General features: G+C 35.6%; 3 protein-coding genes across 3 annotated transcripts in view; 1 reads left to right on the forward strand and 2 right to left on the reverse strand.

The window, feature by feature from the left end:
* Positions 1-9,916, reverse strand: part of LOC113226644 (claspin-like) — a 37,192-nt gene extending 27,276 nt beyond the window's left edge. Inside the window, exons 1-11 of the mRNA XM_026459361.1 lie at positions 9,296-9,916; positions 8,328-8,477; positions 7,468-7,673; positions 6,142-6,914; positions 5,788-6,013; positions 4,945-5,540; positions 4,490-4,734; positions 3,498-3,774; positions 3,009-3,094; positions 2,441-2,643; positions 1,418-1,533 (exon numbers count right to left, since the gene is read on the reverse strand). Coding sequence (XP_026315146.1) covers positions 1,418-1,533; positions 2,441-2,643; positions 3,009-3,094; positions 3,498-3,774; positions 4,490-4,734; positions 4,945-5,540; positions 5,788-6,013; positions 6,142-6,914; positions 7,468-7,673; positions 8,328-8,477; positions 9,296-9,916 — 3,499 coding nt within the window. The remainder of the gene's footprint in view (positions 1-1,417; positions 1,534-2,440; positions 2,644-3,008; positions 3,095-3,497; positions 3,775-4,489; positions 4,735-4,944; positions 5,541-5,787; positions 6,014-6,141; positions 6,915-7,467; positions 7,674-8,327; positions 8,478-9,295) is intronic.
* A 3,668-nt stretch (positions 9,917-13,584) lies between these two features.
* LOC113226448 (63 kDa chaperonin, mitochondrial-like) lies at positions 13,585-15,428 on the reverse strand. The gene has a single exon (XM_026459065.1). The coding sequence runs from the start codon at positions 15,343-15,345 to the stop codon at positions 13,636-13,638; it is 1,710 nt and encodes a 569-aa protein (XP_026314850.1). The 5' UTR covers positions 15,346-15,428; the 3' UTR covers positions 13,585-13,635.
* Positions 15,429-16,780: 1,352 nt separating this feature from the next.
* Positions 16,781-23,397, forward strand: LOC113226645. The gene is made up of 3 exons (XM_026459362.1): positions 16,781-17,056; positions 20,041-20,219; positions 21,667-23,397. Exons 1-3 carry the CDS (start codon positions 16,781-16,783, stop codon positions 22,079-22,081), a joined length of 870 nt encoding a protein of 289 aa, XP_026315147.1. The 3' UTR covers positions 22,082-23,397.
* Positions 23,398-23,424: the final 27 nt, after the last annotated feature.

Consider the following 23,424-nt stretch of genomic DNA (forward strand, 5'->3'; position numbering starts at 1 on the left):
AGCGTGTTTTTATTACATTTATTATTGTATTCGAAGTGGTTTATACATAGTAAATAATAAAAAAAAATTAAGTAAATTATTCGAAAAAACCAGGATTTTAAAATCAAACCCGGGTTTATTTGTAACCATCAGAACCGGGAAAACCCGGGTTTTCCCGGACCGGGTAAACGCGGGCTCGATGCTCTAAGCCCAACGCAGGTTGGGGAATCTGCCATAGAATATTACAGTTCTATTTTAGACAAGGATAGTGAGACACAATTAATTACATTGGTCTTGAAAAAAGACTATCGCAGTCGGCAAGATTGAGACGTTCAGCCGCTTACCAGTCAATAGACGAACTTCTTAGGGACAAGAAAAGGCAGCTATTGCCACAAAAGTCGGCAACTGCTTTACAAACAAAATTGCAACAGGCTAGACAATACGAAAAGTCTATTGTCGACTTCGGTAAAGAAATCACGCAATAGTTTGTGGACCTTACGATCTCGCAATCCCGAGGGAAACTCGAAAAATTATGACGTGGTACGCCCAATAAATTAGAAAAATGCAATCAGAAGATTTGCCGACGGGTTGCGAAATCGGAGGGTCGGTACCATTATAATAGCTCGTAATTTCAGCACGCTAAAGGATGCTATACCGACCGCCCAAGACGAAGAGATCTCAACAGCCGCAAGTACCTCTTAGGGAGTAACAGAGATTATGGGTACGTACCAACAGTCACTATATAAAAATAATTTTAATAAAAGACCTTACAGGGGCCACATGGGGAACACAAGGGCAGCGAGGTCAAAGGAATGCTAAATCAAGACCGTCACAATCTTACAGACCTTCGCAGGGTAAGTACCAGAGGAAGAGCAGGAATTTCTGTAACGGAAACGCATCTCGAGGTAGATACAGTGGAAATCGCCGAATTTCTTCAAATAGAAGTATGCATTTCATGACCCACGAGCCCGACAATACAGAGCCATCAAAAACGGACACAGAGCCGCTCAATTATTTTTTTCGAGCCTAACTATATCTGCGCGTGTAATTCTTTAAACAAAGTGCCATTGACTTTAAATAAATATGAATGTAATTGGTTAATCGACACCGGGGCATCGCTCTCCGTCGTCAAGTATGATCAAATACATAGTTTACGAATACCATTCCATAAAGAGCGACTATGTATCAATGGAGTTGGTGGAACTGTAACTTCGGAATTATGCGAAAGTTATGCGGAATCAATTAAAAACATTTGAGGTTGTATAGACTCTTAATTCCCAGAAACTCAGTAGTTCGACTACTAGCCCGCTACTACTGCTAGCTCGGATTCGAACCCACGTCCTCTGCTTGAGAGGTGGAGGTCAAACTACAGGTTAAAACAAACAGGTAGGCTACCATGGCTTTTTAATGTAGGTGGAAGTAGAATTAAAGATCTAACCTGCATTTCTCCACCTAAATTTCCTTTGTCGTCCTCCGCCGCCTAGGTCGCCATCTTCAAACAGCAATTCCTGTATCAGCCTTACTTCACGCTTGTCCTGATCGAGGACGTCACGCCTACAAACATTAAGAATATCGACCATGACGCCTCAACACTGCAGCAGTACTTGACTCAAGAAAATTTATCTAAAGTCGGTTTTTGAATACGTTCAGAAGAAACGTTATAAGTGACTATATATTCATATGTGTACGCATAGTGTGCAGTCGCGAAGCTGACTTGAGATTGGTCGGACAAATGAGAAATAATATTTTTTAAATAAAGCTGAGCACAAGCACATAGAAAAAAGTAAGGTCGGCTAGGTCGTTCCGTGGCTTAGTTGGCATAGCGTCTAGCACGATTTTCTGAAAGACGCTAGTTCGAGGACTTTTCGTTCGAGGATCGAAGGACTTTTTTCTAAGTGTTTGATCTTTGTATTAATAATTATAACAAGCTTGAAATTGGTTATGTATTTACAGTATATGCAATTAATTTATCAAATGTCCAAAATGCGATCCTTCTTCCTGATAAGTTCGTTGCCTGTAGATTTTTTTTTATGTTGTCACACATCCCCAGAAAATTCACTTTCCTACATGCAAAATTTTATGATGTTCCTTTAATTTAATGTGTAAAAAGAATTAATCCATGTTGTTGACACTTTTGATCGATATCACAGAAATATAGATGTTTTTTTTCACATTTGGTCGGTTCGATTCCCAGATGAGGCAAGCAACTTTTTAAGTCTTTGAATTCAGTATTACTTACTTTTAAAAATAAAATAAAATCTCCATGAAGCAAAATATCCTATTTATAATATTTAAAATGTTTCCCTCCATACCCAAAGCCGTGGGTAAGCCTGTATATAAAAATATTAATTAAATTGCTTATTGCAATTAATAAATAACTTAAATGCAACTTAAACGTCAATCAAGCTCAAGTTAGTTCGATCACCAAGATTATTGTAATGCTAACTGAATTGTCGCTTACATGTGTATCTGTCCCAATTCCCTTTGCAATATCGTTTGGTTGAAGGTGTCGTCGTCACCATCTTCGCGTTCCATTCTATCCAGTCCGCGCTCGTCCTCATCCCCTGACCCTGCCCATTCGTCTTCTGATGTCAGTTCGGCCTCTTGTTCAAAGAAATCCGCTACTTTACGCTTCTTTTTAGGCTGTTGTGGCAAGACTTCCACCTGGAATGTTATATGTTTACATACATACAACTTACATAATAAATAATCATAAAACTTCTAAATAAATAGTTGTTGTAAATGTGGAAGACAAGCCTGAAATAGACCTATATTAGTATTTCGAGAAAAAAATCTTTCCCTACGTTTTAACCTACTGCAAAAAAAGGAGGAAATACTAAAATAACACAGTACTAGCAAACAAAATAACGAGAAGCGTGTAACATAACACTTTCTGGGTGGGCATTTTAAGCTGGGAAAATTTTCCAAAAACCAAGCTAATCAGTAGAAACGTTTATAAAAACGATCGATAATGAGTTGTCCTTTGGAGTGATGAAAATGTATATGTATATAGGCCTAATTAGACTTACCTCATTTTCTTCAGAATCATATTCTACAATTCTCACAGGGTCTTCTTCGATTTCGGACATGCTTTCTTCTTCATCTTCCTCGTCGTCTGAAATTAATAGTTTAAAATTGTACTGAAAATTCATAATAACGGTTATCCTACTACGTGAAATGGCTGAATGTATTAGATCGTTCAAGGAAATATGAGTTAATGACCCTTGTTACCTCATCTGGCACTACACAAATTATTTTTATACTTAGCATCTTTGTTTATGTAATCTGTGCTTTAATTGAATTGTTTTGTTTGTGATTTTGTTTTGTGATTATTTGTGCCTTATGTGTTTTTAATTTTCTTTTTTCTGTTTGCTTTTCTGGTTTGTCTCTTTTTTCCTTGTGTGGTGCCGTTTGCGGTAATCAAATAAATGCATTTTGTTTCTTTTCTTTCAATTATGTCATCCTTTAGAATACATACATTTTGGTAAGTAAAAATAAGAATAAAAACTAATATCTACCAGATATCTGAAGCGCACGCTGTTCAATTTTTTTCTTTTTTAATTTCTTCCTTTTTTTAACCACTTCCTCTCTGCCATTTCCTTCATCATCAGAATCAATAATAAACTTTTTCTTGAACTGAATATTTGCTACATTCTGTGCATTCTCTTTACCTTGATTGTCATTATTAGGGAAATACTTATGTGGTTTTATCGATTTTAATTCAGGATCATTTAGTTCTTCAAGTAGAGATGTGAGTAGTTTATTTTCTATAGCTTTTGTTTGATTTTCCTCATCCTTTTGAACACGAGTATTTAATTGGTCTGTCACGTCAGTTATCTCTTTATCTTCAATACAGTTTTCCTTTGTATTAATACTTTCAGAGATTTCGTAAATTTTTACATCATCATGTATTTCTGATTGTTTGTCATTCGTTTTAATAACTTGGTATTCTTTCACAGGAATATTAATCATATAATTTGAACCATTACATTTCGTTTTGTCATTTTCGGGTACAAAACTACCATCGATTTTATCTTGAAAATTGGAATCAAATTGTGAAACGAATTTATTGTCGTAAAACTGGCCTGTACAGAGAGCGAGGACATCTTCACCTATCTGAGATTGCGTTGTTGGGTATTGAGATGTAACTAAATTTTGGGAGAAACTGCCAGAACACATTCCTACTACTGCATCTAAATCACCCTAAAAACGTAATAAAAGCAAGTTAAAAAATGTACATAACATTATTAAGTATAAATTTATTTTATGTTCTTAAAATTTTGAAGACCAATATAGAAAAACGAAGTGTGAACACACCAGTACAACTTCATAACACAGCAGCAAAGTTTGGAAGCGTTACAGCACATCATTCGGAAAAATAACACATGAGTCTTCCTTTAACTATGTACTTACATAGTCAAAACAAATCGCATTTTCATTAGCTAAGGGATCTTGGCCCCTGACACTGAAATTCTGCGTTCATTTACTGGTATCAAAAATTATAACTTACTTCATAAGCCTCTGTATCACACCCCATATTTAATTGGCCAGGCACTGGTATATCTAAATGAGTAACAGCTTTGGTTGTATCCAATATAGAAAATGTTTGAGTGCCTAAATCTTTATCATCACACGATCTACCACTCACAGCAGCATTAGTGGTTTTCTGGCTAGATGTAATCAGTTCACTCTCTTGACTTGTAAAAAGGTCTTCAGAAAATGATTTGTGCATTTGAGCTAATTGTAATTCTTCATCTGCAACAAAACCATAGTCAATGACATTTCTTTCTAGTTAAAATATGCTTTGCTATTTGTAAGAAACGCCATCCTTTTTTTACAATAATAAGAAAGTTTCGTGCATATTGATCCATCGTTTGTGTAAGTAGGTCACACGAGTTGCTGACTCTTAGTTTTATAAGTTTAGTTGAAAATTATATAGACATAAAACTATAGTAAAAACTGTACCTTGTGTCTCTTTAATTTCTGGAGTGTTTCCTCTAATAATTTTAATTGAAACATCATTTTCTATTATTTTATTATCAAGTCTTGAATTTTTATCAACATTAGTAATATCTTCATCATCAGAATCCTCAAAAGCTTTTAATATTCGTCCTTTCTTCGGTTTGGCCTGCTGATCATTGTCAGATTCTTCACTGGAATCTTCTGTATCTTCCTCATTAGCAGCATCTTCTTCAGCTTCATCTTCACTTTCACCATTTTCATCACTATGAACATCATCAATATCATCACAATCTGATTCCTCTGCTTCATCAGCTATCAGTGGATTGTGTTTCCTTGGCTTTTCTTTAATATCTTCAAGTTCTATTTCTTCTTCAAACTGTTCTTCATCAGAAGAGTCTTCTTCTATACATACTTTTTCTTCCAGCTTAGCTTCGATTTTGTCGATATCATCGAGACCATCATTGCCTCTGATAGCATCTAGATCCATTTGATTTTGTTTTTCCTGTTCCAATCTTTTTGCCCATTCAAGAGAACGTTGTTCAGCTATTTTTTCTTCAAGTTCTTGTTTTAGTTTTATATGCTGGGTGCCTGGCTTGATCCTGAACAAAATTATACAAAAAAATTATTACAGTGTATACGTATAGATATATATACAATAGTGAATATTTTCTTTCATTTGGAGTAATAAAAACGTTCAAAAGTACAATTCTCCGAGTGTCGTTTTTACTATCAGTCCATTATATTTTAAAAGTGACAATGAAAACTTTTCAACACTTTGGCAGTGATAAATAAGTTATGTTAATATTAAAAACCCTACACTTTAATAACAATCAATGCATTACACACTTTTTCTCTCTTTCACGTTCCAACTCTTCAGGTGTTTTAAGCCGAGCAAAGTATGTGAACCTTTCCTTCAAGAGTTCAACACCAGTCAGCTTCTTAGGTCCACAAGGATCAGTGCCATCAAGATCTATCAGCATCCCTGGTCTTCCTGTTAACTTAGGCTTGATTTGCAATTTATCAGTGTCCTTCATAAGCATAGGAGAATTTGTAGAAACAATGTCATGTTGGGCTAAAATGAAAACAAGCGAAGGAAATAGTACATCCTACTTAGTAGACTAAATAATATTTATCAAATATTAAGTTAGACTAGGCTGCATAAAGGCAGTTACAACAACAATGAAGAAAGAAGATACATACTCTGTATTATTTCGGCATTTTCTATCAACTTATCAATGTCTTCCATATTGACATCATCATCATCAAAAAAGGCATGTTCATCTGACTGTCTTATTTCATCTGTGATAGGTTTCTCACTGATAGCAGCAAAAGTTTCAGCACAGATCTGGTTTTCTGTATCATTATGTAGAGATATTACGTGGCTATCACCAGGCTTATTCAATTCCGAATTTCCAACTGTCAGTTCGTTGTTTAGGTGATCTTTTGATAGCACATGGTGTTTCATGTTGTCATCACTTGTTTCATTAGCCACATTCTCCAAATTAACATAAGTTTGATTTTCTTCAACTGAGTCATTGTAAACGAGTGATATTTCGGCGAACGTATTCTCTTCTTGAGGCAAATCATTAGAAAATTCATTGCCAGTTTCTGTTAAGGTTTTAGGTTGGGAGTTATTTTCGTCTGCTACCATCTTAGAAACATCTTTTTGTTCGTCATTACAATTAGTGACTTTCTTGACATTAACATCAGACGTACGTCCAGAATTTTGTTCTTGGACACTGGTATCAATGTGGTCTTTCATTTCAGTCTCACTATTAATTTTACACAAATCATTATAAAGTTTGTCATTCTGAGATGAAATTTTATCTTGATCTTGAGTACAAGTTTGTGTTGTTTCTTTTATACCATTATGGTTTTTCGTCTCACACAATTCATTTTCTAGTAAATCTTCCTCTTCAGATTCACTTTTGCAGAGTGCCATTATTTCTTTTTGCCTCTGTTCCAATGCTAAACTAGAGAAATAAAGGAAAAGGGAAACTGAACTGTATTATTTGTCAATAATGTTGATTAAGGCTTGACATTCAAAGACAGATTAATCAAAATTCTAATAGTGATGTTGGTTAAGACATACATAGACATCCGTGCATCCATCACAACAACAACATGTTGTGATTTTACACTGAGCTCTTTAGTTATGCACGCGGCGATAACTACCAGCAGTTAAATCAACTGCATACAATTAATGCATGAAGTAGTTATCAACTTCATGCAGACGAGGCCTCAGCTGCCTGAAGTTGATTATGACTTCACATATTAACTGCAAACATACAGTCAATCTGTTAGTAGCCTTAATGCAATAAAATAAATTAAAAATTAATTTGGCACAAACTGTTATGGTGGTCATTATCACGATTCATAATAATTTAGCACATATTAATTAAAATATGCATAATTTTCCAAAACGAATTCCATGTTTTTCATAACTGCGCAAATTGTTATGCCATAGAATTAAAAAAAAAAAAGTGTGCTTAACTAGAATAACATGATTATGGGAATAACACTTACGCATATTGCCTTAACTGTTCCTCATTCATCTTTATAGTAAACGCTTTCCCATCAGCAGTAACTGCAGGCTTTCTCCTGCTCATGATGTCTTTCAATGAGAGAGCCTTAGGCCTATGATAGGGTAGAGATACTTCCCTCTCCCTAAGCATCCTGTTTGATTCACTTTTAATCTTTTGCATGTTTTCCATTGCTTGTTTAGCTGACATCTGTGTGGAATAAAAAATAATGTATACTTGTTTTCTAAAAGATAACAGTAATCTACTGAATTATACTCCTTAAAGTGTCTATCTATGGCCTAGACTGTTTACTGTCTTCAGAAGAGACTGGAGCTAATCTGATTGGACAAGAACAGTAAGTGAATATTTCATGCTCAAATAATAAGTGAAAGTAAGGTTTACTCATATCAATAAAGCATACCCACACACAAGCATGCTCACAATTTTTTTAGTGTTCATTTTAGGAAGGAATTATTATTTATCCAAATCTGGTATATATTTTATGTTTACAGGGCCTCATAAAAGACCCAAAATGTTGTTTAAAAAACAAATTTACGCGATTTTTATTTGATCTGGATATGAAAAGCAGTTCCATTTCCAATGTGTTACAATTACGAAACCCACAAACTTGGAATGTTCATTTTGTTATCATATAATAACATGATCATGTTTAGGGGTTTTCATAATAAACAAATTCTAAATATAATTTTACACATATCATTCATATTTAAAAAAATATTTCACTTATTAATGATAGTTCCTAGAAATCACCAGTTATTAACATTTTTTACGAATGTTTGCCCTATCCAGCATATGTGGAGCCTATTGATCTGTTGGCTTAAAGCTAATAATAATAATACTAACCCTCTTAGGCTTTGGAGAAGCAGATTTTGAAGATTTTCTACCTTTCTTATATTTCTGCACCGCTCGTTTAGGAGCTTCAGTTTCCTCATCTGAAGTGTCAGGGTCACATATCGACATTTTCAGTTCTCCCATTGTCCTATTTTTAAATTTCTGTAAAGAAAATTAGACACAGATAAGGCAACTGAGTTTTTGTATTTTGTAGCAAATTCTCACTGCATGCTTTACATAATTTTAGTAGCAGTAGAGCTCCTTGTGAAAGAGTTTGTCCAGGGTAGCACTGCCACCTTACCTATTTCCGCCGCCAAGCAGTTATGTTAGCATTACTGTGTTTCGGTTTTGAAGGGCAAGGGTAAATTACAGGCACAAGGGACTTGTCAACTTACGTCTCAGGGTGACGGGCGCAGTGGCAATGCCTCTCAGATCTTTGCAATTTAAAACTCTGAGTGGCACTGTAATTGTCATGGACAGGCATGTAGCTTACCATCAGGAGCACGACTTGTTCGTCTCATTACTTGATGTTGTAAAAAAAAAATGACATACAAAAAGTATGCTAACTTTGCAGTGCTCTATTTGAGCACTATTATGCCAAACAAACTCATTAATATGTTCAGTTATTTACGACATAGATACTTTTTGTTTATGTGTGACAGAATGAACAAGTTCTGCGCTTTGTAGTAAGTGACACAAAGACTGTCCATAACAGCTGCAATGCCACTCAAAGCTTTAAATCACCAAGATCTGATGGGTACTGCCACTGGGTCTGTCACTTTGAGACATAAGACTATTTAGTAATTCCAGTTACATATGAAAATCTAAATAGTCCCATACATGGTTTTGATAACTTAAGTAATAAATTAAAATTGATTTCATATGCACAACAATATAACAAGTAATAAAACTGTGTCCATAAGTGGCCTTCCATTTCAAATTTTAATTAATCCTCCATTGGTTTGATAAACTTGCCCAACCTGTTTCAGTTTCTCAATTGATGAACCATCCTCTTCAGAATATTCACTTTCATTGTCCATCCGTTCGTAATCACATTTAGTGTTGTCATCTCTTTCCAAATCTTTATTTAAATTGTTGTCTTTTTCTCTAGAGTAAATCAACTTTTTGAACTTGTTTCGCATTTTGCCCCTTTTATTGGACATTCGAGTTTGTTGCTCTTTATTTTTTAATGCCACTTTTACTTTTATGCCGGATAGTAGAGAATGAGGGTCGGAATCTTCATCATTAGATACGTTTTGTATTCGAGACTTTTGCGGATGATGATTTAAAGTAGAAATATCGCTACTATTGTCGCTATTGTTCTGGAAAGTGCTTTTCCTAAATAAAATAGCCTCTTCATCGCTCAATGGAGACTCGTCCCCGTGTTGTGTAATCGTCTTACCAGAATCACTACAACTGTCCGCAAGTCTTTGAACGCGTATCTTCGCCTTTAGCAACGGGATTACTTCATCACCATCGTCACTGGATTCCGGATTTACTGTTCTTCTTTGAAGACTGGTCTTATCAATAGAATCATCCACGTCCATAGCATAATTGTCTACGGACTCAGTAAAATCATCCTCAACATCACTTTGAGCCATGGCTTAAAATTCAAGGGCGATTTTATATTACACGTAAATCATTCTCTTTAGCTTAATATGAAGTTGTGTACGTTTACTCACAGCAGTTGTTATTTTCACAGACTACTAAGTGAACTACGTTGTTGTTTTAAAGTATGTACACACTTAATTATTATTTATATTATATTAACATACACAAATACACCAATAGTCATTATCATAAGTGAACGAGAAATTTGAGAAATTTCCCGCGCGCTTGTCGCCCTGTCATTCAACCAACTGTCTATGTTTTTTTTTACTCGTCTAAAAAAAAAAGGACAGGCTAAGGTATTCCATACCGCCTCATCTGTAGCAGGAAGTCGTCGCGTCGTATGGTACGGTTACATAGTTAGACTATTTATTTTTGTCCATCCTCTAAGGTTAAATATCACGATGTAAGCAAAGTTATAATAGGTTTGAAAAAAAAAATAGTAAATCTGATATTGTTGTTGACAGTCGGCAGATAATCGACTTTTTCAATTTTTGTGTTTATCGCTTAGACTATCCCTTTATTTTTATTCATCTTCTAAGGTCTGTTTTTATAATAGACACTTTTTTCAGTCTTTAATTGGTAATTAAAACTTTATGCAATTTTTCATTCCTGACTCTACTGGCTTGCTTGAGTCCATATAAAGTCTTCCTGAGTAAATTATGAAAGACAGGAGCCTTCTATCCCACAAAATCCTTATAAAAAATAAAATCAACCAAGTAATCATTACGAGGAAAACAATGTTTGTAACTAAGGTTTGTAACAACTCTGTAACTCGATGTGACAAAGAACACTAACCACTTAAATCAAAATTCGAAACAATCACAGACAACTTACATAAATGTATCTACTGACCTTAGAGGATGGAACTACTGACACACAAAAAGGTTTTCCAACAGCTACAAGTAATAAACAAATTGTTAACAATTGTGTACTTGCTATTTAATTATATCCTATTACTATGCTATTATTATCCCCTTTAATCAATAAATCAATTTATTTGGAGGACCGATTGTGAATTTTGCTCAATTTTGGACATCCGGTATCCGACCGGATATTGTTCTACTATCCGCCTTTTCCGGCTGGATACCGGACCAGAATTATAAACTGGGTTAAAGTCAATATTGTATAAATCTTCTTCAAGTTTATATTGATTTTAGAAATTATTTGCTGCGAGTTGAATTAAGCAATTTAGGATTAAAGGTTAGTAAAGTAGTGATTACTAAAGATTATACTATTTTTATGAAAGGCAAAGGCAATCAAGATGACATAGCCCAGCGCATTGCACAGATCAATCATGCATTTTTCGCGTTTTCGACTGGTGTTTATCTACGATAACGATAACGGTCGAGCGCGTTCTGATGTATAGCAGCGGCAAGTAAGTGAATTTCACTTACTTTGGGCACGCGAAGTACGAACACCTGCGGCGTCTATCTAGATATATGTCTGTGGTTATTGTCGAGTTAGTTTAGCCAATGCTATATAAAGTTTGAATTTTCTTTGAAGCTGTATATACTATAGTCTGGCATGGGAAATCAAAGGGAAATCTTTTTTTTTTTTTACATTTATTTCTGGCCATGGAAACAAAGACCTTCAGCCGAAAACATAAAAATATTTTTTTCCGTAAATATGGCCGCCACAAAGAGACGCGGGCGGCGTGCTTGGATTGACTCGGGATTCCTTAGAACGGGCCGATACGGGTATTTTAGTTCGAGATTCGTAAAATTTCGCGTTTTAATCTTCAATTAAGGCACAATAGCACTATCCTATTCCACTTTAAACTAGATTTCACAAAATAATTAAAAGTCAAAATAAAAACGACACTTTTCCCTCCAAAAGGTCCAGAGCAAATCCAAAGAAAATCATTATCATGTCATTGCCATTGTTGACCACCTAGAGCACGAATTCTTTTTTTTTTTCCATCCTTCGTGAATTGCCATTCAGCCTCTTAAAGGATGAAAAAACATAAAGGAAAAGTTCAACCGTGCTTAAGCAGGCAATACTGCATTTTTGACTTTTTTGATGAGATTGGTTCAAACACCTGCCATTGAAGCCTGAATTAGTTTTTTTTTTTGGATTAGCATCATGCTATTGGTCGAAAGTTCTTTTATTTTTTTTCCATCCTCTAAGATCGAAGGTGATGTAGGCTCAGTTGCGTCATTAGAAACAATAATAAAAGTAAGTTATATAGTTAAGTTATACTCTATGTAAATTTATCCACTTAAATAACATATATTTATAAATATTGTTTTGCTGTTTGTTTTACATTCTCAACTGAGTACTCCCGTAGTCCAACTTACCAACACCGGTTAATGTCCTATTAGAGCTTAGCGAAAATTTTTTTTTGTTTCGTTTTTTTTCTTTCAACTAATAAAAAGTGAAGTGAAAAGTAAGTTATACTCATAATTATAAAATGTTAACTCCAGTATGGTTGGTGGTCAATACGTGTGTTATTTGAGGTTTTAAGGTTTGTTATTTCTATTAAGTGCAATGATCTTATATATAAGATAGGATCACTAAGTAAATGTATTAAAATATTTATAGAAAAGATACCCATCTCTACATGCAACAGTATGTCCAGGGTGAACCATCGAAGATTTGCCAGGTGAAACCTGAAAATCGGCCAATGCTGAGACTTTTACCTTTTCTTCGATTTAGATTTAAGCAATAATTGTTTTATCATAAATGTTGCATGTTTTGTGTTGACGAATAAAGTCTTTTTATGATTTATTTATTTTTCTAGTATGTACCATAATTGATCTTAAACAAGTGTATTTTACAAAAAAAATGTATATTTTGTACGTTGGCGCGTCGGCGTCGGGTTAAAATGAAGGAATGGAATAAACGAATTATTCTTGATCCTTCGGCTAGAATCAAATAAAATCTAAGCGGAAATGCCTTCTACAAATAGTGCTTTACGAGCTGGAAGACGTCTACCGAGTGCTGAAAGAACAGCCCATATCTTTCTGTATAAGTTTTGTTTATAGTTACCCTCCCTATCAACCTCTTGGTTATGCGGGAAGGGCACTATAACTTGTGCGAGCAAGCCCGCACAGGGACCATCTAAGTCAGGTGCTAACCCCAAACAGCCCATTTGCACGGACTTCATCCGGTTCTCAGAAGGCCTTTAGATAGACCTTGTAGGTGAGCCGCCCCGGGTGCACGTACAGCTTTCCCTTTTACTTTCCAGATAGTTACCGGAGTTGTAGGCACGCAACGCCGAAAAAACGACGTCTCTCCAGTTCCCAAATTCCTACGCGACTGGAGGGACCGGAGGATGTCTAGCTTATCCTCTACTACAACTATGTAGACAATGTCCGGACATAGCTTCCGACGTCTCAGGTCCTCGTCTAGACCGCTACTAAGACACGCTAGCTGCGCGCGAGACGATTGCTCCGGTCACGCATCAGCGGGGCAGACGAATGTGTCCATCACTCGAGCTTACCACAAACCCCGGCGAGCCCATACCCAAGTCCGAGTTCGCTAGAGACGCCCGTGAAGGCGTATCACTGGCGAAGGGTTCGGCGCGTTATCCCCGGAACTCCGTGTTGGGTCGGTAGATAGGTAGAAGACAGTGGGGGGAAAAAGGTATCAAACTAAAAGTAATATATATTTAAGGTATATTAAAACTTTATTAACACAATAATAAAAATATAGATTGGAACCAAACGAATACACTACTACTCCAGTGACAAAGAGCAAAACGAAGGAACTAATCCAGATCAGGAGAAAATTCTGGTGAACCTCCTAAAGTTAAAGACTCTTTTTTTGGGAGATCACATATAACAGCTTCTGCTGTTGTTAACAAAGACGCAACCCCGCTAGCATCAGTTAGAGCTCTTCGTACAACCTTCGTCGGGTCGACTATTCCTTTTTCAATCAAATTAACATATTCATTGTTTAAAGCATCATAGCCGTAATCGTTGTCCATTGCTTCTACCTTAGATACTACAACCGAACCATCAAATCCAGCGTTGCTAGCTATAGTTAAGCAAGGAGTGCGTAAAGCTTTTTTAATGATATTAATACCGATAGCTTGGTCACAATTAGCTGGCGTTAGAGTGTCGAGGACTGGTATGCATCGAAGTAGTGCAGCTCCACCACCAGGCACTATTCCTTCAGCAATGGCAGCTCTTGTTGCATTTAAGGCATCGTTAACACGGTCTTTTTTCTCATTAACTTCAACTTCGCTACATCCTCCAATCATTAAAACAGCAACTCCTGCTTGTAGTCTAGACAAACGTTCTATTAAACGCAGTTTATCGTAGTCATTACTTTTCTCTTCTAATTCTTCTTTGATCTGTGCAATGCGCTGGGCTATGTCATCTTGATTGCCTTTGCCTTTCATTAAAATGGTATAATCTTTAGTAATCACTACTTCTCCTACCTCTCCAAGACTTTCTGGTAGACAATCTTCCAGCCTTATTAAATTAGCAGTGTCTTCAAACACAACACCACCAGTCGCAATGGCCATGTCAATTAAAGACTCCCTTCTATAATCTCCAAATCCAGGAGCTTTAACAGCTACAACTGGTAGTCCAGCTTTTAGTTTGTTGATTACTAAAATGGACAAAGGTTCACCATCTAATTCTTCGGTAATAATTACTAAAGGCTTCTTTTTTGCGTTAGCTATTTCAAGAGCTGGTATTATTTGCTGCGCTGTAAATATTTTCTTTTCAGAAAACAATATCAAAGCATCATTATATTCAACCTTAGGGCCTTTAGCAGAATTAATAAAATATGGTGAAATGTAACCGCGATCAAATTTCATGCCTTCTATAATTTCAATATCATCGTCTAAAGTTTTCCCTTCCTTAATTGTTATAACTCCGTCTTTGCCAACTTTATTCATAGCTGTAGTAATTAGTTTCCCAATCGATTTATCTCCATTCGCAGAAATGGTAGCCACCTGTTCTATTTCTTCAGATGTGCTCACTGGCCTTGATATTTCTGCAAGTTTACTTTTCACAGTTTCTACAGCCAACATTACGCCTTTTCTAATTTCTATTGGGTTAGCACCCCTCGAAATATTTTCAAAACCTTCTCTTGCAATTGCTCGAGCTAAAATCGTTGCAGTAGTCGTCCCGTCTCCTGCTTCTTCATTTGTTTTGTTAGCTACATTTTGTACTAACTTAGCGCCAATATTTTGGAATTTATCTTTTAGTTCTATCCCTTTAGCGACAGTCACGCCGTCTTTAGTTATTTTTGGAGGGCCAAAATTTTGCTCTAAAATAACGTTGCGACCTTTAGGTCCCATAGTTACTGCAACGGCATCAGCAAGAATATCAACTCCCTGAAGCATTAACGCTCTGACGTCCGGTCCAAATCTGACCTCTTTAGCATAGCAACGGCGGCTAGCTTGAATAAATTTAATATTAGATAATTTGTGTAACTGATACCGAAATGTTTGGAATCGATGCATTCTTAAATATTTTATTTGACACACTAATATTGAAATATCCGCGAAATCGTTGAATTGATCACATTCAATTTGACAAGCAAATTGAATTTAGAACATCTGTGGTTGCAACCTTGAGTTGTCGCCAGTGCCTTTTCTTTTTTTTTTCCATCCTCTAAGGCCTTTCCCCGTTTCTAAACTAAATTGTAATTTTTTTTGTCAATTTAGATTACTTTTTATTGAGCATAGGCAAATAGCCATCAAGTTCAAATTTATGAATTATTGGAAAACAAAATTTTATGAACACTCAATCGTGTAAAAGTCCTGTTTTTTTCCGGCGATTAGAAAACATGTCCTGCAGTCATTGACTTACAATTGTAAGTCAATGCCTGCAGTCTTATTTTTATACACGCCAAATGGCGTCAACCATCAATGGTCACATTTTGAAATTTTGTGTTTGTGAAGTATCTTTTACAGAAAAGACTGAACAGGTGCTAGAGTTTATTGTAGTAGCTATGATTTTAATTACGCTGTGTTCACGAGTCTTTCACTTGCGTTTTACGCGGCGTAGAAATCTGCCTTCCGCGCAAAGGCGTTTACGAGTCCTCCGCTTTGCGTTGCGGAGAGACTTGCGCCCATCCACGGCGCGTTGCCTTTGATTTAGTTGTAGTAGACGCATGGACGCTTCTGCTGTGATTCGCCGTTCGAGTGGTGCTGTCCTCAGTAAACGTTCCTTGTTACTTGCGTGGAAATATCAAGCTTGCTAGATGTCAAACTCACGCAACGCGTAGAAATCCAATGCAAAGCAAGCGCAAGCGAGCGACTCGTGAGCTTTCGTATGCGCGAAGCGAGACACGCAAGCAAGAGAAAAACGCAAGTGAAAGACCCGTGAACCCGGCATTATATAACAGATTTGCAACTTGTTTCGTCTAAAAATATTGTAGCTTGTAAGAAACAATGGTACTTCTATCTGGGATAGGACACGGGGACATTTTGTTATTTCAATACGCAATTGACGACTCTACGCCTTTCGTCGGGGATGGTCCATGGACCATGGACACACTTCCAGAATTTCGCCCATATCATTAAAATGGATAATGATAAATCAAGACATTATAAAAGATAGTCACTGCTAAATATGTCACAAACCTTAAGATGGAAAAAAGAAAGAAATTACAAACACACAACAAATTGTCAGAAAAAACAAAAACCCCAGTATTGTTCTAAGAAAAAAGCTCAAAAACAAGAAAAAACAGTGATCTGTAATACCTAATACGTAAAGAAAATTAATAAAAAAACACCCATGTTATTCATGTTCAATGCTATAAATACATGAAGAGGCTGTATAGTAGAAGCATTGCCTTAACAAATGGGTGAAAACTTTAAAAAAATATTCAAATTTTTTTAACGGTCATTTTATTTGTCGAAATTGTTGATTTGTGTTATTAAAATTTATGAAATGTTTTCTTCAAACACAAAACCGACAAAACCCATTATAGTTAATCTTAATATCGGTGACCAATTGACGTCAATATCTTGTGGTCACGTAGTGGTTGAACTTATAAAGTTTATCGCTTATCAACGATTGCAGATACCATACTCTTACCAGTGGCTAAAACAAGTGGTGAATAAGAGAAAGACATGTGAAGAAGGAAATAGAAATGAAAATTTACAATCGGAAAGACAATTTCGAATTGCTTCTGCTTCATTGGAAAACCTTGATTTTATTCTAAAGGTAAGAACTTTAGAGAAGATAAATGTCATGTTTATTTTCCTTCCCTACGCTCTTGGTACTTTATCTGTTGTTCTGTTCTTGACACTGCCACTTAAAGTGCCCTTTTTTCTTGCACCTATGACTGACTACGATCTTTTTGGTGCTCCTGTCATTCTGTGACATCAGAGCGGTTGTGCCTTCGTTCGTACTTTTTCTCATAGTCTCCTTGAGAAACGCAGCCATCACTATCTACGTCGAAATTTTAGCAGACAAATGCTCTAAAGTGAAGAGAATTACATCTTAAATCGTCTGACAATCCAGCGAGTATGATGATGCCGATGAATTCGTCATCTAATCCAGCTTTTATACAGTTCAGACTCTGGCTCGCACACTGAATGTCATTCAGACATTCCACCATACCTATTTAGGCCCATAATTTGGCAGAAAATAACTTAAGTAGGCGATGATACAACTGTCTTAGTAGTCTTCCATCACTGAAGGGTTTTTCATAGTGCTTCTCAGGTGTTCCAGGCCGTTATGCATTGCATCACCAAAGGATAAATTTTTTCCTGACACATGAGCACAATCTTGCGTCTGACTTTTGCATTCTTTTTCTTAGCCTCTGTAGAAGTTGCCTTATAGTCCAACTCGACACATTCCCAGAGGTCCAATTCAGTCAGCATAATTTAAACGGCAAAAGACTATGTGCCGTAATTTGAGAAGTAACAGCCTGCATTTTAATACTCTTTACAAAATATTTTAGGACATATTACTCCTGGACTTTTCTGGGCTCATGACTTGTTGTTTTTTCTTCAATGTTTAATTTCTAAAAAAATAATTTCTATTAAACAATTTGTGCTATACACAATAAAGGATGTGTATTCAAAGCGTATTCTGCATATTATTCCAACTTTATCGCTAGTAAAAGGCAAGCTGATACCTTGTGCAAACCATGCGGCAAGTGGTACCGTTTTCTGTTACTCAGTACATATACGTTTGCAAACTTGCACTTAGCTAGTGAAAGGTTATTTATTTTAATTCTGACTTTGCATGACCTGTGATTGCATATACCGCAACTCACGAGCTCGCGCCAGAGCGTCGTCGCGCCCCGCATCACTAAGAATATTAATTGAATTACTTTTCTTTGTTTGCCTGAATTGATTGCCAAGTTATTTAGAACAAGATGAGTTAATAGGTGAATCGATTACCAATGTCCCGCTCTGGGTAAGGGTTTCCTCTTTGGAGAGGGTTGAAACCATAGTTCGTCACAAGTATTTGAAGAGTTAAATCTTTTTCTGTTTGGTTTAAAAGTGTGTTACTTAACATAAAGAAAGTGATACATACTTACCTAAACTGCATTTGATTGCAATAGATGTATAGTTTGTATATTTTGAACAAAAAGTAAACAAACTTGTTTGGTTAAAATTCTAAAGCAATCACTCAATAAATCGAATAAGTAACTTTCACACTTTCACATATATTTAGAAGATTTCGACTTGATATATCATCACTTTTTCCAACAATATTCATTTGAATTGCATCCTAAAATCGTATTTGAAAAATGGTAGTCCAAAAGTGAGATTATTATTCATCTATACTTCTATGACTTGTAGATAGTTGCATAGTGCTGTTTGAAAAAAACATTCGGTTCAATCAATTAAAGTTTAGTAATCGATTATTAAATCAAACATTTCAATCGCAACTGAATGAGTATCTAAGTGTAAGGATTTCAAGGAGGATTCAAATTGAAATTTGAAATATGCTTATACATATAGGTTATGTAAGGAAAACCGCTAGTATGACTCAGTTGAACAAATTGATTCATTCAATTAATTAATCGAATTGTAGTTGGTGTTCCAATTCGCCATCACTAAACCGTCTATGGTCAGTCAGTGACTTGTTTGTTTACTTTTTGTTCAAAATGGATTGAAATGAAGTATAGTGCAGGGTAAATTTAAACTTTGACCTCACATAAACTACAATAATTATCGCTAATTACAGATTTCTTACCACAATATGATTTCTTTTTATTTTCCTGCTATTTCGGAACAGTTACATGGTTTGTGGTCACTGGTTGAAAGCGCTAAGCATATATAGATTTTAAGACTTTCGTGGTTATTCACTAAATGATTATCACTAGTATTAGGTTTCTTAACACGGTATGGTAATGGTAACGCCACAACAAATCGCGGTGAAGGTAGTCGTCGACAGCGCAAGAGGGTAGACAGATATGTCTGCTCATAAAGCTATCATCTGCCGCCGTCCAGTCAACCCGTGACCATGGAGCGTGCAACCGTTCCGAAATATCGGGAAAATAAAAAGAAGTCATACCGTGGTAAGAAACCTGATACTAGTGATAATCATTTAGCGCTGAGCATGTTTCAAAATATCGGGAAAACAAAAAGAAATGCCATAGTAAGAAACCATGACAACACATTTTTAGTAGCAGTAGAGCTTTTTATTTTTTTCCTTATTTTATAATACAAAGTGACAGGACGTACAAGTTATGTGCTTAGTGGTAAGCGACATGCCTGTCCCTAACAGTTGCAGTGCCATTCAGAGCTTTAAACCACAAAGATTCGAGGGGCCATGCACAGCGCCCAACACCCTGAGACAAGCTGACCAGTCCCATGTGCCTGAAATTTCACCAGTTTGGCCAGGGGAGGATCTTCGCCTTCCCTATTTCTGTTGCCAAACAATAATGTGGCAATGCCCCTCATATCTTTGCAATTTAAGGCTTTGAGAGGCACTGCAACTGCTATGGACAGGCCTGTCGCTTACTACTAGGTACACAACTTGTGCCATCACTTGGTATCATAAAAAAACATCTGTAGTTAGTGGATAATCATTTAGTTAATAACAATGAAAGGAGTTCTTCCAACTTGACCAATACTGTTTATACCAAGTAAATAACGAGTTACATATTGTTAGTGTTATACAATGACATAAATACTCCATTATACCTTTCAAAAGTCGTAACAAATTCTCTGCTTTTATTTTTGCAGAGTCTTTGTCAAGAGATTTGCGGCCCAGCAATTCCAGAGGAAGTAATCATAGCACTTGGAGGTACCCCAGTGACGTGGAAGGAAGTATATCGACTGTTACTGCCCACACTTTGCCACAAACCTCAGTGCCACTCAGCACATATAGCTAATGATGAGAAAATACAGAGAACTGTGTTCAGGTAACTTAAATTTTTTTTTTTAATTTACTATTTGTCATTATACATACATCTACAAGCCATATACACTGTTTTACAACTTTACACATGGTGAACTTCAACCAAGCTAAACATGGACATATCTTATTCTGTTGCTTTGGAGGTAATATTAGAACAGAAGTTTATAGCTGGATATGCTGATGACTGTACTCTGATCATTCTAATTTTTAGATTTTTGCAACACAGTTCAAACTGTATTTTTTAAGAGACTAATTTTCTTTACCTGCATTATAGCCTTATTGTGTTTTATATGAGGATATAGAAGCCCAATGATAGTATTTTTAAGTTGAAATTGTCAGTGTGTACTAGGTAATAAAATATTAGCACTTTAAATTATATTTAAATCATAATTTGATGTAATTGAAATCCAAATATTTAGTTTACAAGACAACATTGCAAGTCAAATTGCAAGAAATACAAACTTAAATTATACAGATACACATTACGAACTCTACTAAATGAATATTCATTTATAATGTGAGTCCACAAATTCATTGACTTGTAATAAGCGTGATTTTAAAAAAATTTTTGCTTGAATGCCGCCATTACTAAGTCGGATACAATAACCAGTAGTTTAAGTTTTTTTATTTACGCTATAGGTAAGATTTTACTGATCTGATTTTATTTGTTACTACTTTGTTTATTTTTAGTGTCACATATATGTTACTAAGTTTCACCACCATGATATACAATTATGTTTTGTGAAGTTACTCCACTAGTTTGTTATAATTATTAACCCTTAACTATAGTCGTGGAAAAAAACAACGTTTCTATAGTCGTGGGTCCAATGGACACATACATTTTGGAATGGTAATAAAATAGAGAGTATGATATATATAATATTTTTTATTCAAAGTATTACTTGAACTTTGACAAATGCTGTGTCTTCGTGAATTACTAAGGTGCTTTTTCGATTCGCCATGATTAGAAACTGAAATAAAAAAAACAAAAATGAATAAAATTATGTCACACAAAAAACTTACGTATCTATTTATAGTCGTGGGACCATTGGACCCATATGTAAACCATTTCTTACGTTTGGAGCAGCGAGCAAAACACGTCAATCACAGTGTGCGCTTTAGCGTGACATCGGAAGGTACTGAGGAGTGGGAATGGGCCCATTGGACCCACGACCGTAGTTCAGGGTTAATAGAAAGATCAAAAACTTAAAAGCTATCTTTCGATCCGCCTGGATTCGAAGTTTTCTACCGAACCGTGCAAGACGTGTGAAACCGTGAAAGATCTGCAACAAACACAGAAAAATTCGTAAGATCCACTGGTTCGTTCCGTGGCTTAGTTGGCATAGCGTCTAGCACGGTTTGCTAGAAGACGTCGCGTTGGTTCGAATCCAATCGAATTTTTTCTACGTGTTCAATCTTTGTATTAATAGTAAGTCTATTGTTTTTTTCAGGACATTAGTAACATCAGAAAAATTGAGTGAAGTATTCTTCCATCCAATACCACCAACTAACACTTACATTTTAATTAAGAAGAAATTAACTGGCAACCAAGATGTAGTACTAAACACTGACAATTTTGTGCTTACCAGTGGTTGTCGCATACCACGAAGCTGTAAAACAGTTGTTGTAGACTTCAGAACTCACCATGGGAACAATTTGTCTTGTTGCAACGAATTTCAAGTATTTGGAGACATAATAAGCCGCAATTTCGATGATCTTCAGATTGACGATAAGGAGGATGATGAACTCAATGAAATAGAATCAACACACAACATGAAATGGTACCAATCAACCTACATAATGAAAGGGTTTAAAGATTGTTTAGTCAATGGAACTTCAGTCTCTAATATATGGTTACAATCTTAATGACAATTTTATGTACCATTAATATGTTAATACCACTACATGAAAATAGTGGCGTAGAGTCGATTTGCTGCCCCCTTTATTTTCGCGATTACAAAAGTAGTTCGTTCGGGCAGGCTCGGCTCGATTGTGTTTTTATGTTCGCTTGTCGTCGCAATCTTTGTTTTGTTCAGGATATTGTTTTCTTAAAAAGTGGTAATTTTTTTTTCTAATTTTAAGTAAAAATAATCATTTTGACTAGTTAGGTTAAGCCGCGCTCGCCGTCGCCCCCATTGCTGTGCCGCCCGGGGCTATACCTCTTCAGCACCCGCCGCGCTACGACACTGCATGAAAACTTAAACAATGAATAAATGTAGATAACGTTTATTACCCTGTGCCTCTACCATATTACACATGATAATTGTCACTAGCAACTACGTAAAATATTTGCATGCAAAATGTTACTTTTCCTTGTGACCGCTAGGGGCGCTATACAATTTTTTATACAAAAGTGAATGTAAATAACGCGGTCGCTAGCGACATCTGTCACTGTAATATCATGGTAGAGGCGCTGTTCAAATTTCTTACAATAATTATATTTGACTGTTCTTAAAAGTAAAACTTATAAGATATCTTAAGATTTTCGTATAGCATTTAGTTTTTTTTAATTTAACTGAGGTTTGAAGAAAGCTAAGTTTAATCTGGCTCCGCCTCTTTTTAGCTGCCAATTAACTAAACGCCTAAATAGGACATTTTATGTAGTTATATCATTATCTGAGTTTTTGTATCGACTTCTTAGGTTTTCGCGAATCCTATTCATTGGAAGTGAAATATATTTTTTATTATGTAAAAAGAAATATATTCGATTACAAATCCGGAAAAAATATCATATTTCCAAAAATTTGTTTTTCTTTTGTTTGATTAATTGACTCTTAAATCTTAAGATTTTGATGTTTTTGTAGTATTCGCTCATAGTTTTAGGTGTGGATTTTACGAAGCTTTTTCTACACTGACGCTCTGGCAACTTTTTAATGCATCGTTAACATGGAAAGGCCTCTTCTTGTGTTGTTTCAACCGGTATATGTGTAGTAAGAATAAAACGTCATAAATTGCTCAATTGTTATTTTGTTTAATTCTTTGTTGAAATACATTATACATAAGTAATAACATAGTTTAAGTAGCTAAATTAAATATATGTTTTTAATATTGCAAGTGAAAAATGAATTTAATCTAAGGCTGAAAATCCGTGCCATAGAGGTGTAAGTATATTGTACTTTTACACAGGTACCTATATAGAAGGTTTAATAATATTGTAATTGTTGAATAAACCAGAATAGTACAGTTGAATGGATTGTTTAATTTATATA

The sequence above is a fragment of the Hyposmocoma kahamanoa genome, unplaced genomic scaffold, assembly GCF_003589595.1.
Source record: "Hyposmocoma kahamanoa isolate Upper Pololo Valley unplaced genomic scaffold, ASM358959v1 192, whole genome shotgun sequence".
Taxonomy (NCBI): Eukaryota; Metazoa; Arthropoda; class Insecta; order Lepidoptera; family Cosmopterigidae; genus Hyposmocoma; species Hyposmocoma kahamanoa.

Excerpts from the sequence above, each read along its gene's own strand:
- LOC113226448 (XM_026459065.1), bottom strand. The coding sequence starts at position 15,345 with ATGCATCGATTCCAAACATTTCGGTATCAGTTACACAAATTATCTAAT.
- LOC113226645 (XM_026459362.1), top strand. The coding sequence starts at position 16,781 with ATGTTTTCTTCAAACACAAAACCGACAAAACCCATTATAGTTAATCTT. Across the intron at positions 17,057-20,040 it reads ACCTTGATTTTATTCTAAAG|AGTCTTTGTCAAGAGATTTG; the intron begins GTAAGAACTTTA and ends TTATTTTTGCAG. Across the intron at positions 20,220-21,666 it reads ATACAGAGAACTGTGTTCAG|GACATTAGTAACATCAGAAA; the intron begins GTAACTTAAATT and ends TGTTTTTTTCAG.